This window comes from Solanum stenotomum, chromosome 4 (genome assembly GCF_019186545.1).
Source record: "Solanum stenotomum isolate F172 chromosome 4, ASM1918654v1, whole genome shotgun sequence".
In the NCBI taxonomy this organism is placed as follows: Eukaryota; Viridiplantae; Streptophyta; class Magnoliopsida; order Solanales; family Solanaceae; genus Solanum; species Solanum stenotomum.
Window position 1 is genome coordinate 56,563,216 of NC_064285.1, and position 15,788 is coordinate 56,579,003.

The following is a 15,788-nucleotide window of genomic DNA, read 5'->3' on the forward strand; positions in this document are numbered from 1 at the left end:
TACATATACGCCATTTAATTTTGAGTGTGTATAAATAGACATTTAAACTTGTATAAAATTAAAAAGTAGACACATGCATCCTTCGTGACATAATACAAGTAGGATGTCCCTTTCGGTCACAAAATTGTCATGTAGGACAAATGCATTTATTTATTTAATTTTATACAAATTTAAGTACCTACTTTTATTCATCCAAAGTTAGAAAACATAAATGTTAGTTAACACAACGGTGACATACTTAATAGATAAAAAGAAAAATAAAATGAAAATAAGTTTCATGTCCGTACAATTCCTTGTCCTCAAAACCACCTTCCGCTCTCTCCTCTTTTCTTCTCATGCATGCTCACTATACCCCCCACCCCCACATGCTCTCCCTTCTTCTTCACACATTTCTGTCATATCCCCATTTTTGGATCTTTTCCCTATTGTGTTATCTCTCCTATAATTGTTAAAAAAAAATAATTCAAATCTTGATTCTTATATATAATAGTACTAATTCCATCTGATCATGGACGACGAAAAATTTGAAGAGGATGAGAAAAAAGCATTGGAAGGTCTTAGCAATGCGCCAATTACACCGCGTAAAAAAGTACATTCATACAGCCATCAGCTTAGGACCAATACAGGAACTCACCATAAACGTTACCACCAGTTTCGTCATCACAGCTTTGATATTCCAACTAATTTCATAGATAACAATAATAATAATGATCATCATGGGTTAATCTATAACGATGAGGATTCTTCTGATGACGAAGATTTTTATCCTTATTCTACTTATAGTAATGCTAGTATTACTACTACAGCTGCAGGTGCAGGGCAAGTGTTTGATGCAGGTAATTTTGGGCCAGCTGTCGCGGAGGATGAGGGTATTGATCAACAGCGGCCGTTGCCGGAGTTTGTTGGAGGTGGTGGTGGAGTTGGGATCTTTAAAGTACCAACTCGTGCCTCTGTACATCCTTCACGTCCGTCTTGTCATGAGCTCAGGCCACATCCCCTTAGGGAAACTCAAGTGAGTAATTGTAGTTAATACATTATATATATCAATCAATCCCAAATTAGTTGGTGTCAAATGATATAAATTCTAAGCTTGAATAACACGGACAATTTGTGTGAATCAGGACCTATGATCCGGCCAAAGGGTATAGAATATGGACAATGGGTGAATATTCATGTACTACTCCTTGATCGTCCCCAATATGGGGGGAGGAAGATAGCTAGATTAGTCAAAAGATGGTAAATTATGAGTTTAAGAACATAAGGTGTCCTTACTTTTTCGGGGGAAAAGAAATGCCTCGAGCCAATCTTCCAATGCTAGGTGCCAAAATGCTAATGTAGTTTTAAAAGTTGCTTCTAATCGAGTTCTATCTTTTCTTTTGGTTTATGAATTTGTTTGATATTTAGAACTAAATGGAACATAAGTTAAAAGTTTTATTGTTAGTTTAAATATTCAAAAACTATAATCTAAAATGACGCAAGTTCTAATTGTGTCTACTTTAAAACAACAATGTAATACATTTAAAGTCTTAGTAGATCCCTTTACTTGTTTCTGTGGAAATGACATAGGATGTGGAAGAGAAGAGTAGTGACGTATTCTAGGATTCATTTGTTTCTTAATAACTACGTACTGTTCAGTAAAACATTCTCAACTTTGATGTCATTGATTGAGAAATGAATCAGAAACAGAAAGGGTGTTTGTGTTTATTATTTAACATTCTTAATTTTATGTTTGTGTGTTGAAAAATGTTTTCTTTCTTTTCGCCAATTATACAGGTTGGAAAATTTTTGAGGACCATTGCCTGTACAGAGACACAATTATGGGCTGGACTTGAATGTGGTATAAGAGTATGGAATTTTTCAGATCAGTATAAGTCAGGAATGGGAATTGGTGAAAGGGCAAGGAGAGGAGATGAGGATGCTGCGCCATTTCACGAGTCAACAAGTACATCACCCACATTATGCTTGATGGTTGATAGTGGGAGTAGGTTGATCTGGAGTGGACACAAAGATGGCAAAATTAGGTCTTGGAAGATGGACCAATCAAATGAATCTACTTTCAAGGAAGGCCTCTCCTGGCAGGCTCATCGTGGTTCTGTTCTTTCCATGGTCATGTCTTCTTATGGTAATATATCAACTCATCCTTGGTCACATTTGTAATTCATTTATGAAAAGAAAATAATGATTCCCCATCATTGTTTATGATTAATCAGCCTATTGAAATTATTGTTTGTGCACATGTAAGCTCCTCTTGGTTTTGGTAGCTACAGTTGGGATGTATCATTTGGAGTTTCTAGTTAGCAACCCTTAGAAATTAGGCGCAGGAGAAGGAAAATGAGCTTATTTTCTTGTAAGAGTAAGGATATTTTATTTCCCTTGTGGTAACAATGTTGATTAAGATGAGGATTTTGGATCCTAATTATTTGTGCGTGAGATGCTGAAAATGATGGAGGTTTCACTTAGGCATTCAAATAACTTTGACAGAAAAAGTAGAAGAGATGCTAGGGCAAGTGTGCTTCTCGATATGTCAGAGACAACCAACCAGCCAGTTATCTGGACCGATAATTAACCTTCGATTTTCCCTTTTTGCTGATTGCACACAAGGTCTCTTTGTCATTCTGCTCCATAGTTTCACTATAGCTGTAAGTGTTTTTGCAAGTCTTGCAATAATTATCAAGAACACTTGTGGAATGCTTATTTTGAAGTTCAATTATCCAGGTTATAACCTGAGCTTATATTCCTTAGTTTCCTCAAGGTCATTAATTTATATATGTTATTTTGTCTTACTGGTGGTTGAGAACCTCAGTTGTTAGCTAGAAATGTGTTGCTTCGAATTTTTCGATGGACAAGGATCATGACAGTTTACTTGCATATCCAGGTGATATATGGTCAGGGTCCGAGGGTGGTAACATTAGGGTTTGGCCATGGGAATCTATTGATAAATCTCTCTCTTTATCACCTGAAGAAAGACACATGGCTGCTTTACTTGTGGAACGGTCAATTGTTGACCTTAAGAGCCAAGTTACAGTTAATGGTGTTTGTAACATCTCATCTTCTGATGTGAAGTGTTTGTTATCTGATCATGTAAGAGCAAAAGTGTGGGCAGCTGGATCAGCATCCTTCTCATTATGGTAGGTTCCTCTATATTTTTCCATCTGAATGATTATGTGTGCATAATAAATTGTCACTCCTAATTACTCTGGTAGTTGGGAAACTGCAGGGATGCACGGACAAGGGAACTCCTTAAAGTTTACAATGCAGAAGGTCAAATTGAAAACCGGGGTGACATGTCATCAGTGCAAGACCAAGCAACGGAGGATGAGATGAATGCCAAGGTTGCAACCAAACCTAAAAAGGAAAAGTCACAAGGAAGTAGCTTTTTGCAGAGGTCACGTAATGCTATAATGGGAGCTGCAGAAGCTGTCCGTCGGGTTGCTTCAAAGGGGGCAGGAGCATTTGCAGAAGATAGTAAAAAAACAGAAGCCCTTGTGCTTGCAGCCGATGGAATGATTTGGAGTGGGTGTTCAAATGGTTTACTTGTGCATTGGGATGGAAATGGCAACCGTTTGCAAGATTTTCATCACCATCCTTGTGCTGTTTTAAGCTTATGTGCTCATGGTTCTCGGATATGGGTTGGCTACATAAGTGGGATGGTACAGATGCTGGATCTTGAAGGAAACTTGCTAGTTGGCTGGGTTGCTCACAATGGGCCTGTAGTAAAAATGGTAGTTGGGGATAACTATCTTTTCAGCTTGGCTACTCACGGTGGTATACGTGGATGGAGTCTTGCCTCTCCAGGACCTATTGATAACATAATACGGCCAGAGTTAGCTGAGAAAGAACATTTGTACACTAGAAAAGAAGATTTCAGGATTTTAGTTGGCACCTGGAATGTCGGTCAGGGAAGAGTTTCACAGGAAGCACTAGCAGCTTGGCTTGGTTCCACAGTTTCAGATGTTGGAATAGTAGTGGTTGGGTTGCAAGAAGTAGAAATGGGAGCAGGTTTTCTTGCAATGTCTGCTGCAAAAGAAAGCGTAAGCTATTTCACCTTCTATATGTTATAGGCAGTCCAGCTGTATAAGAGATTTTAAAACCATATGCAACTGGTAGTTGTGTTGTTTGAACATGGATCGAGGAAAAAAAAAATACTCCATCCATTTCTATTTTTATGTGTCTTAGTTTGACTAGCATGAAGTTTAAGAAAATTAGGGAGACTTTTGAATCTTGTTGTCTTAAACTTAAGGTGTAAACTGTAGTAAGACATATAAATTGAAATAGAGGTATTGGAAACTTGATCAGTTTGTTATTTAGAACAAAAGAAGTCAAGAATCCCAGTAGCTGAAAGAGTTAACAGGTTTTGTCATAAGAGAATGATAACATGTTGCAATCTTCAAGTAGTTCTGCCCTATTTCATTGATCTGTCTCCTTGACCCTGTGTCTCTACTTGCTCAGCTAATCCCTGAAACATGGCCAAGAGATTGGAGTGCAGACAAAAGTTAGCACTAAGATGCTCTACTATAGATGCATAATTTGGCGCACATGTGGATAGTGTAACCTTATACTTCCCTAGTCTTGAGTCATGTACACAGCATTATCACTCATGTCAACTGTAGGTAGGACTGGAAGGAAGTGCTATGGGGCAATGGTGGCAGGATGCCATAGGTAAGGCATTGGATGAAGGATCAACTTTCGAACGTGTAGGATCAAGGCAACTAGCTGCATTGCTTATTGCTATCTGGTAAGAGCGTGCGGAGGTTACTTTTAGTGATCTGTTTTCTCTTTGTAAGCTGAATTCACCAAACTATACCTCCTAAGAACTACATTCTTCATAAAGCTTCAAATTTCTAGCTGAATTTGAGTGATATAGTTCTACCTTGAGCTCCAATTCCTACTTATTTTTACTCATTTTCTTCATTGATGACCTATAATCAGGGTGAGGAAAAGTCTCAGAAATCATGTTGGAGACCTTGACGTTGGAGCAGTTGCATGTGGTTTAGGACGTGCAATTGGTAACAAGGTAGCTTTCTTTCTGATGTTTAACTTGTATTATTTATCAAATGTTTGTTTGTTTACATTAGGATTCACACCACAGATGCTAAAGACATAGAGCTGTCAGCTGCTTGCTCTACTAAATTATTGGTTCTTGCCTTTGTAATGGAACGATGAAATGGCTTGTATAATTCTGGCATGTTACACATTTACAATGCAGGGTGGAGTTGGTCTGAGGTTAAGAGTATTTGATCGAATAATGTGCTTTGTGAACTGTCACTTGGCTGCCCATTTGGAAGCAATCACGCGTCGCAATGCTGATTTTGACCATATATATCGAACAATGTCCTTCACTCGGTCTTCTAACCTTCTTAACAATGCTTCTGGTACGCTGTGATACCTGCTTTTCTATTGCACTGTTGTATTCTCCACGTATTTACTATGGCTGCTTTACTCTTCTGGCTTGCCATCGATCCTCCTTTTATTGCAGTTGGCGTCTCATCTGCTGCCCAAGTGCTTCGTGGTACAAATGTATGGATGTTCATTTCCTATAGTTGTTTGTCAAGTGATTTTACATTCTAATGTTGTTCAAGTGACACCTTCTCATCTACAACAGGCTGCAGCAATTAATCCTGATGAGGGAAAGCCTGATCTTGCTGAAGCTGACATGGTGATTTTCTTTGGTGATTTCAATTATCGTCTTTTTGGGATATCTTATGATGAAGCAAGGGACTTTGTTTCTCAAAGAAGCTTTGATTGGCTTCGAGAGAGAGATCAATTAAGAGCAGAAATGAAAACTGGTAAAGTTTTCCAAGGAATGCGTGAAGCAATCATCAAATTTCCTCCAACTTACAAGTTTGAAAGGGGGAAACCAGGATTAGGAGGTAAGGTATATTTGTAATGATATAGAATGTGACTGAACATCTTAGTTTACTTTCATTTTGTTTAGAATAGCAAGGGTTTGTTTCAAGAACTAATTTAAGATTGTCCTTTGTGAACAGTCCTACATAATGCATGGACTTAACCAAAAGCATTGACCATACTTTCCATTTTCCACTTTAGGATATGATTCTGGAGAGAAGAAACGAATTCCAGCTTGGTGTGATCGAGTATTGTATCGAGACAGTCGCACAAGCCCTACAGTGGAATGCAGTTTAGGGTGTCCTGTCGTTGCCTCTATTATCCAGTAAGTCTTTTTGCAGGGAGGAGGGGTGGGGGGTGGGGGTGTTCTTCATATTTACTTCTCTTGCTTCATCTTGAAACTTCTCTGTTATATGATAGGTATGAGGGTTGCATGGAAGTAACAGAAAGTGATCATAAGCCTGTAAGGTGCAAGTTTAATATTGAACTTGCTCATATTGATAGATCAGTAAGGAGACAAGAGTTTGGGAAGGTTTTCCAGAACAATGATAGAATCAGGTCTGTACTGAACGAACTACGTTATGTCCCAGAGACAAATATTAGCACCAGCCAAATTGTTCTACAGAATAATGACACATTCAGCTTACAAATTTCCAACAAAAGCAGAGAAGACAGAGTTCTCTTCCAGATCACCTGTAGTGGTCAGTCCACCACCAAAGAGGATAGGCAAGCATCAGAGTATCATCCCAGAGGTTCCCTAGGTTTTCCCAGATGGCTTGAGGTGATTCTTCATTTCCTAGACGCTCTTAATTTGGGTTTATACTTTTTCATCCTACAGGAACAAGGAAAACAGGTCCTTTTTCTCTTGGTGGAGCAGTATTACCTCTTCTGGAGTCCCACATAGTAGGTTAGGAAGTTCCGAGGTTACTAAAAGAGCCTAAAATGGTGAACTTAGATTATAGGCTGTCCCTTCATTCTGATATGCATAAACTAGTTAAATCTGACCAGCCAAGCAACTCCTTTTTCTCTTAGTTGATGCCTTATCTATTGCTTTGTTAGTCTCTTAGCTTTAACATGTACCTTTTTGGAACTGAAAATGGGCCTTTACTGCAAGCAATTCCATCTACTGATTTTCTGATTCAGGTCACACCTGCTGCTGGCATCATCAAACCTGATCAAGCTGCTGAGATCTTAGTTCAACATGAGGATAGCCAGTCATTAGAAGATTCTGTTGATGGCACTCCGCTAAGTCGGTGGTCTGAGGATACAATAAACAAGGAGGTGACTTTGATGATCTTTATTAAAGCCAGTCAGTCAACTGAGGCAAGAACATATCAGGTACATGTGCGCCACAGCTTCTCAGCAGATGCACTTAGCGTTAATTCAAAAAACAGTGGGAGGAGTAATGAAGGAAGCTCCCATCATAGGTCCACACTCAAACATGCTGGGAGTACCTCGAATAAGAAGAAAGACCATCAAAACATTCGGGTTCCTTGATAGCTACATGAAAACCTAAGAATCTACAAACACAACTGCAGCACCACGGGGTTCCAACTAGTTGGATTTTCTCAGCTGTCGATACTTGATAGGATCTCGATGTAAATAATCATATACAAATAGTACAAAAGCTCGAATACCAGCTCAGAAAATATTGGTAAAAGCTGTGAGATTTGCTCATCCATTTTTTGTGAGAATCAGGTCATAAATACTGTTTACATTAATACTCTTTTGGACTGAAGATTTATGACCAATTTTGCATAGTGATCACTGGAAGTCTATTTGTGCCTCACCAGGAGGAGAATTTGTTTTTGCCATAGAGCAGAAATGAGTTGAGAAAAGTATAAACTGTTGCCAATTCTGTACTATAAACTTGCTATTTGGTTAAGTTCCGAGTCACGAAGATGATCTTCTGGTGCCTTATTTTCTCTGCAATCAACACCTTGTATCCAAAAGTAGGTTAATTAAGATCAGGAAGAAAGGGAACTATGGAACTAGCTCACCATTGGAGCTTTTCCCCAGCTGACAGAAAATTTCTACCAAATAAAAGAAGCTGGTAAAGGACGTAACTTCATTACCAGGAGAAATAGATATGATGAATTATATCATACATAATAATTTTAAGTACATTACTCTACAGAGTTTATTATGTATACGCGAAAGCAATTCAATATCAGCCATCCCCACCTTCCAGTCATATACCAGCAATCTAGTACTAGTAACTCTAGGTTGATAGTAAACTCCATGGGAGCTTGCAGTCAAACTATTAAAATTCATGCAAAGAATACTGAAGGATTTGCTAAAGCCTTCATCTTGAACTTCTAAGCAATATGTCACCTCATTTGTGCAGAAATTCAGTGGCTGCAGGAAATCCATTTAGGGGAATTGTGCAGATATGCATCACCTCGACATTATTGCAGTCTATTTGAACTACCTCCTCATCTGTTCCTAACTCGTAGATCCTTTTGTTCCTCGAACAATTTGGTATCTGATGCCATTGATAGAAGTTCATCAGACTAGAGGGTTTAGAACCAGCATATATTCACTTATAGTGCTATCTACAAAGTTCCAGGCTTGGTGCCTCGGGCAGAAATTTATCTGACTTTTATTTACTCCTATACCGCATACATCCTCTTGTAGTTTTCACCGTAAAGCTCTGTATCTGATGCCACAGACATCGAGTATGAATGTGAATGAGTCTCGGCCCTCCTTATACTCCTCATCCTTGACTCTTCTAGCCTATGCCGAACCACACAATAGCACATGGATCCTATAGTAGTGAGCATTATGGTGCTACCAATGACAGTTGCATAGATGGCAAGCCCTCTTTCCTTCTCTCCAACCACCACATAAGTAAGTGAAATAAAGGAAATTGAAATGGAGAGGCAAGCTGCCCACATGAGCTTGTTTATCCAAAACATAAGCTGCTTCTTTGCCTTCTGTTCAATCACGACCACAGAAGTTTGTACCACCACAACAGCAATGGAAATAAACAAGGCCATACTGTCAAACAAGAAAAATATTATGAAAGATGCTTTCCTGGCTATGTGTGCTTCGCCGAGCGAAACCCCATCTGTTTTCTCCTCAATATATTGGCCAGGTACAGTGAAGATGGCAGCAAAAGCTACAGTAGCAATAAGGACAGCAACAACTGTCGCATTGTTGATTGCATTGTTAAGACCACTAATGTGGAGTTTTTTCACATTCTTTGCAATTTTCCGCACTCTGAAGCCAGTTTGACGACTGTGTTGGAGTTGGGACTCCACATCATGTCGTATGTCACTGACAGTCTGCTTGAGCTGCTTTGCAGCAGTTGGAGGCCTCCCATCATCTTTAGAACGGGTAGCTCCTGCCTCCTTCAACATGGAGACGAGCTGCGGAGATCCAGACTTTTCTGCAATATCAAGAGCTGTTTCTCCAGCCTTGTTGACGGCATTGAGATCGATGCCCTCAATTGATATTAGACATTGTACCATCTGCAATTACGTTAGTTTAGTCTCAAGTTAAATGCTAAACACAAAGTGCACTGAATATGCTGTTGGATTCCTATATTAAACCTGGAACATCATAACATCATATTCACCCATGAAGTCATAAAAATATATAGGTAGATTGATTCTTTTTTTTCCTCTATGCGAGTAGTTAATCTCCAGGCACAAGGGTCTGGTTGGTTTGGATTTATACTACTCACAAGTCTGATTGTTTATTGTAAAAGAATCAGTATAAGAGTTATTAACTATAGCTTTTCAACCAAAAATAAACTTTATCTTTAATTGAATTGATTATTTTGTCATCGAATAATCACACTATCTTTTAAAAGTAATCAGAAACAGTTTTGATGATCCAAGCGAACATGCCGTAAGCATCTCCACAAAACAAGCTTGCCTTTGCAAATTCACTTGCGAGCTACATTGCCATAAGTAATATCATTACTTCTGCACCATCATGTTCAATTAAACAACAGTGATCTAGAAGTTCGATAAAAGAAACAGAAGCCCAAAAATTGTCTCTTAAGTAGTACGTAAGCAAGAAATCCTTTGCTGTTATGGTAAGTGGTACCTAGTGTCAGCTTTCTTGTTTTCAGGCAGCATCGAAGTCACCAGCTATTTAAATTAGCTTATTTTGTAGATATCAGGCTTATCTGGGAAGAGAAGACTGAGATGCCAAAAGCACCTGAGAGGGAAAAAGGGAGTTGAAGTGACAAATAAGCAGCCGACTGCAGAATTTTTATCAAGTCTTCATTGAGAAAAAAAAATCTTATTTAGGATTTTAGGGTATAGTGTTCATTTGTCACCTCAACTTCCCTTTCCCTCTTCGATGTTTCCTAAATATGCAACAAATCTCCATGATTCATAACAAGAGACTTCATCCTGTAAACTCAACCCACCTTTTCAATGTGGTTCACAAAATGAACAGTTTTGCGCCAATTTAGAAGCATTAGACTTCAATTATTTTTTTTGAGATAAGCATTAGACTTCAATATATAAAACACATATCACCAATTCGCCTGAAACACATTAAAACACTCAACTTTTTGGGAGTTGCTAGTATACAAGAAATAATAGATGATAAACTAAGACCAACCTGTGGCCGCCCCTTTGTAGTCGCAACATGAAGTGCTCTGTTTCCTTTGTTATCTTCCAAAGCCAATACAGCAGGATTTGGCTTGATTAATTCAAGAACAATATCAAAATTTTGTCCCTTTACAGCCATGTGCAAGGCACTTTGGCCTTTTGTATCTGTTCTAAAGCCAATCTCAGGATCCTTGCTTAGAAGAGCTCTAACTATTTCCAAGTGCCCCATTCTTGCAGCTGTATGGAGAATAGTCTTGCCATTGTTACGAGCTATCTTAGCAAGGTTTGAATCGATCTCCAGAAGGAGATTTACTACATCAAGGTGTCCCTGAGCAGCTGCTGTATGTAAGGCTGTAGAGTTGGCTGAATCCGTTGTCATGACTAGGTTTGGAAATGAATGCAACAGTTCTTTCAGTACCTCTGCAATGTAATCCAGAAATCCTTTTTAGAGAGTGGATATAACAAAGGAACATTCTAATTCCATTTTAACAATTGCCACTAAGAACAAGTTTCAGAAAATGACAAATGACCCGAAACAAGCATTTAAGTTTGCTTCAATTGTCATTTCTAAGCTTTAATATACTCGAGCCACAGAAAGCACAAACTAAATCAAACATGTGATGGCAGATCCAAAACGTGAGTAGTGGTGTAAAACTTAATCTTCCCTTTTTCTGATAAAGTAAGCAAGCTTAATCTTCCCATTTTCCTGATTAGTAGTAAATAAGTTTCCTCTTCAACTACAAGGAATCTTAAAAGTTCATTTCTTCATTGGTTTTATGTTGGAAGGTTGCCCCCTCCAACTTCTACACATCCTGACTAATCCATAGGTACCTGCTATCTGCTACCTCCCACTAGTACAAGTGTTGTGTAACACTATCCACCAAGGCTTAAAAGGATGAAAGAAATCACCTAACTTTTTTTTTTGCCCTTGCTAGTATTTGAACCCTGATCCCCCACAGTCCATTCCAACTTCATTAACTGTGAATTACACCCTCGGATAAAGAATCTTAAAGTTCAAAAACATTTCATAAACTAAGGTGATAAAGCAAATGTAGCAGTTATTGAGCGAAAAACAACTGGGGAGCTAATCTAGAGGATAAACTGTTCAAGATCAGCCTGGTCTGGTTTCACGAAATCATATATCAAGGTCACGCTTTATCAAGATACTCAAACAGATAGGGAACTTAAGAACGAGGATGAAGAAAAAGGATTTCCTCAAGTTCAGCAGACAAAAAATGAAGAATTAGTGTTACCAATTCTAAGTGAATAAGAGAATCAAAAAGATGTCATTAGTCATAGCACCCAGTGTTGGTTGACATAGTAATTGGATATGATGTAGTGATGATGCCAGGAAATTCTGGCATCATTTGGTTCTAGAAAAGCAGTAACACCCATGAATGGCATGGCTAATAGGGAGTTACCTAGAGGATCAGGAAGCAGCAAAAGAAGCATTAATGCTGACAAAATTTAGGAACCTGTTGGTGAGTGGCAAAATAGTTGCATATGTTTAGATAAAAAAGGATTCACAGAGCCCCCAAAGAATGACAAAATCTTGTACTTCATGGGCTAGTAAAACATCAGTTTCAGAGGAATGCATTACGTCCATTCCATAAGATTTATCTTTGAACATAATTCCCTCAAAAAATAAACTAAACCACTTTCTGATGGTTTTCCTATCAAACAAATAGATATTTATTTAAGTATTCAATCATTGTTTAAGACTTCTGACCTTTTTTTATGTTTTGATGACCAAGATATTTGTCTGGGTCAACCCTTAGGGCCAACCACAGCATTCAAAACTCAGGGTAATGTGCAATCCCCTCTCCCACGTAAATACAACACTTAGTTCGTCGGCTTCTGACTATTTTCTCTTAACATGTCATTAGTCTGAAAGGTAATTTAAATCATTTTATGGGATAAACATGTATCACTTTAACTCAATTATTATTCTTACTATTTTTCCTTTCAAAATTAGTACTGGAAAAAAGGTTTCAGGAATGATTGTATCATCACAGAGTTTTAAGTAGTTGATGTAAATGTACAACTTGATATAATGATCTGGAGAGTCTATTCAGGATGCATCTTTCTTCGCTCAAGCCATTTTGACTCCTTAGGCTAAGAATAAAAGTAAGCGCAACTCAAACCCTTTCAACTTGTATCACCACCTTCAATGGTATCACACACACTACTAGATAGGTCCTTATTATCTTCAATGCTCACAAGAGGTAATTTACGATTTGTGCAGATGTGAAAATTACCGTCTCCGAACTTAGTCTTGTCCTCTAATTGTAGATTTACAAAGAAGAAGATGGCTCTATATTACAAGCCTTCAAGTGATATTATGTAGGGTCTCAGCATCTAGGCTTGTGGAAACATATTTGTAATTATCTAGTCTTTTACTGAAGCCATAAGTAATCTGCTCTACAGCAGCTTAAGGTAAAGGTTTAGAAGCTAAAATCAATGATGAAAATTGCTCCTAATGTGGGTCAGCAGCAATTATGACATGTGAAGTAAAATAAACATACACATTATCTCCATAAAGCATGCAACATGTACAAGAAGGAATGCATCATAAGACTCACCAAGATGACCCTGCTTTGCGGCAATATGGAATGCATCAAAACCATTATTTGCCAGAATAGAAGCTGTCTGAAGGTCTAAATGTTTTAACAACTCTGCAACAACCAAACTATGGCCATTCTCTGCCGCAACATACAGAACTGTCTCACCCTCCTGGTTTTGCTTAGATAACAAATCATTGGTGCTTTTGCTATGAACGATTTCTTTCACCTTGCCAAGGTTCCCTGCTCTAACTGCCAAGTGAAGTGGGGAATCCCCTCTTTTCCCTGGTGATTCCTTACCCCTTTTCCTCTCACCACCACCAAAGCTCAGCTGCCTCTCCATCGCTATCCGAAAACTTTTTTGCTTTTCCATCAACCCTCTAAAGCTCTTCTGCTTCTCCATCGTCCCATTTCGAAAACTCTGCTGTTTCTCAATCACCCCATGAAAGCTAATCTGCTTCTCCATCACCACCACCCCAAAATTCAATCCCTTCTTTTGTATATCACTAAATTATCCAGACAAATTCCCAAACCCCTTTTCCCACTTTCAAGAACTACAAAGCTTGAAACTTTTCATCATCATCATCAGCTCAGTTTGTTTTTTAGATTCTAACTACCAAGAAAACCCAAAATCAATGAAACCACCTCCATGAAAATCAGTCCAAAATATCAAACCAAAAGTCAGAAACTCTAATCTAAGATGAAACCTTGGAGCTCAGAAAACAAGAAATTCAAACCTTGAATATGGTGGGATGATGAAAATTTTCAGCTCTTACAGTAGCTCCAAAACATAAAAAAGAAACAATCTTTATCTAGATTCCCCAAAACAAAACAATCAAATTACATCAATAGTCAAACCAAACCAATAAAAAGACAAGTTTTCTCCCAAAAATAGAACTCAAAACCCCATTCTTGATGAACCCCAGAAGCTAAAATGAGACAATAATGGTGACAAACCCCAAAACCAACCAACAGATTCTCTACTCATTAAAAGCCAGATGATGCAAATCTTGAAAAAACAAATCCAAAGTAAAGATTAAAAACATTGAAACAAAAACACCATCACCCCATGTGGGATATTTCAATTCACATGTAATAATAATTGTAGTTTAAGCATCTTGTAACAGTTACTCAAAGCAATAAGTATAGTTATTTTACTTTTCTAGAAAGTTAGTCTCCACTATTATCCACCCAATTAAAATACACCAAAAAAAAAAAAAGATGTTTACTACTATTATGACATCTTGGTTTTTTTGCTACTAAGAAAAGAAAATGAGTAAAATATAAAAGTTTGTTAGTGAAAGATGCATATTGTTGGCCGCCATTGATGTTGACATTATATAGGTGCACTAAAAGACATAGATATAGAGAGAGAAAATGGCCATTAACACGCTTCCATATTTTTACAAAGAGTGGAGCACTCTACAATTGTGGGTCCTAATTATGTTGATATATTTGGGGGTATCCTTTCAAGAAAATACCAATATTAAAGCAATGTTTAAGGTCATAACATGGATGGTTGATATTAAATGGTGTCCAAAATCTTGAAAATGGATAATATTTCTAGAAAAAAAAAAACTTATCGAATTTGTGGATATTTGACACCAAAGAATTTAATCGTCATGTATTTCTATAAAACTAATCTTTGGAAACATGCGTGGCACGCTTGTCCCTTATTATTAAAGCACAAAGTTAATCAGTACACATTAACCCATACACAAAACAATTCATAAAACATATATGAATCATAGTCGTCAGTAAATAATGAAAATACACAATAGCATAAAAAGAAGAAGAAAATTAAGAAAAAATAAAAAAATGTAAATAACAAAGATACACAATGATAGGATTAAGTATAAAAAAAAAAGATGAAAATAAAAGACAAGGTAAAATATTAGCCCACGATATTGCTGATTGTAGTGCGGCAAGTGGAAAAAATTAAAGAAAGAAATATGTGATACAAAGACAATATATTGATATGCAATTTCATAGTATAAATTAAGGAATATTAAAAGATATCAAGTGTATGTTTACCCTCGCAGAAGATGAAAAATTGAAATAGATAAGTGCTTTTTACATATATAATTATGAACATTTATAGTTGTGGGTTAAAACCAAGTACTCCCTCCATCCCATTTTATGTGGCACTATTTTTTTTTTGATCAGTCCCAAAAAGAATGTCACGTTTCCTTATATGATAAGTATTTGAAGGTACAATTCTTCTTTTATCCTTATTGATCCCACTTAATTTTAAAATAATACTCCAATACATTTATGAAGAGAGAGAAAAGTGGGTCTATTTTTTAAAGGACAATTTGGTAAACATTTCAAAGTCTTCATTTATTTCTTAAACTTCGTGCCCGGTCAAATATTGCCACATAAAATGAAACGGATAGAGTAATATTTATGATAGTATAATAATAACTCATATAATCAGTTAATAGAATATTTTTGTTAATAATCAAAAATTCAAATTAAATTTATAGTATGTGTAATCCTTTTGTCTTTAGTTCTATAGCCAAGAATATTATTTATTTATTTTTCTCCTTTTTTGATTTTCTTTTCTTCTATTTTCCTAATTACTTTATTTAAGAAAGTTAAGGTATTTTAAATATTTCATTTTTTTCCACTTTCATGTCTTTACCTATTCTAAATTAATTAAGATGGTAAAAACTTACTTAACTATTAAATATGAATTAGCTAATTAATTTATTTGAACCAATAATAATTTGTATTAATATTCACAATTCCCGTGTAAAAAAAAGTTTGGTAAATTATGTGGGCTAGACAACTAAAGATAAAACAAACT

At 37.0% G+C, this 15,788-nt stretch overlaps 2 protein-coding genes across 3 annotated transcripts; one reads left to right on the forward strand and one right to left on the reverse strand.

Annotated features, from left to right (window-relative positions):
* The first annotated feature begins 501 nt into the window (after positions 1-501).
* LOC125862699 (type I inositol polyphosphate 5-phosphatase 12-like) lies at positions 502-7,651 on the forward strand. Of its 2 annotated transcripts, none has more exons than XM_049542822.1 (12): positions 502-1,012; positions 1,774-2,122; positions 2,876-3,128; positions 3,218-4,031; positions 4,611-4,735; positions 4,930-5,014; positions 5,207-5,372; positions 5,477-5,517; positions 5,603-5,870; positions 6,049-6,172; positions 6,268-6,628; positions 6,991-7,651. In XM_049542822.1, exons 1-12 carry the CDS (start codon positions 509-511, stop codon positions 7,342-7,344), a joined length of 3,444 nt encoding a protein of 1,147 aa, XP_049398779.1. In that variant the 5' UTR covers positions 502-508; the 3' UTR covers positions 7,345-7,651. The 2 variants fall into 2 exon arrangements, with proteins under 2 accessions (XP_049398779.1, XP_049398780.1); XM_049542823.1 differs by having other exon boundaries at positions 868-1,012; positions 5,600-5,870; positions 6,991-7,650.
* A 568-nt stretch (positions 7,652-8,219) lies between these two features.
* LOC125862701 (ankyrin repeat-containing protein At5g02620-like) lies at positions 8,220-14,196 on the reverse strand. The gene is made up of 3 exons (XM_049542825.1): positions 13,001-14,196; positions 10,429-10,838; positions 8,220-9,320 (listed from the first exon to the last, which is right to left on the reverse strand). The coding sequence occupies exons 1-3, from the start codon at positions 13,443-13,445 to the stop codon at positions 8,460-8,462; spliced, it is 1,716 nt and encodes a 571-aa protein (XP_049398782.1). The 5' UTR covers positions 13,446-14,196; the 3' UTR covers positions 8,220-8,459.
* Positions 14,197-15,788: the final 1,592 nt, after the last annotated feature.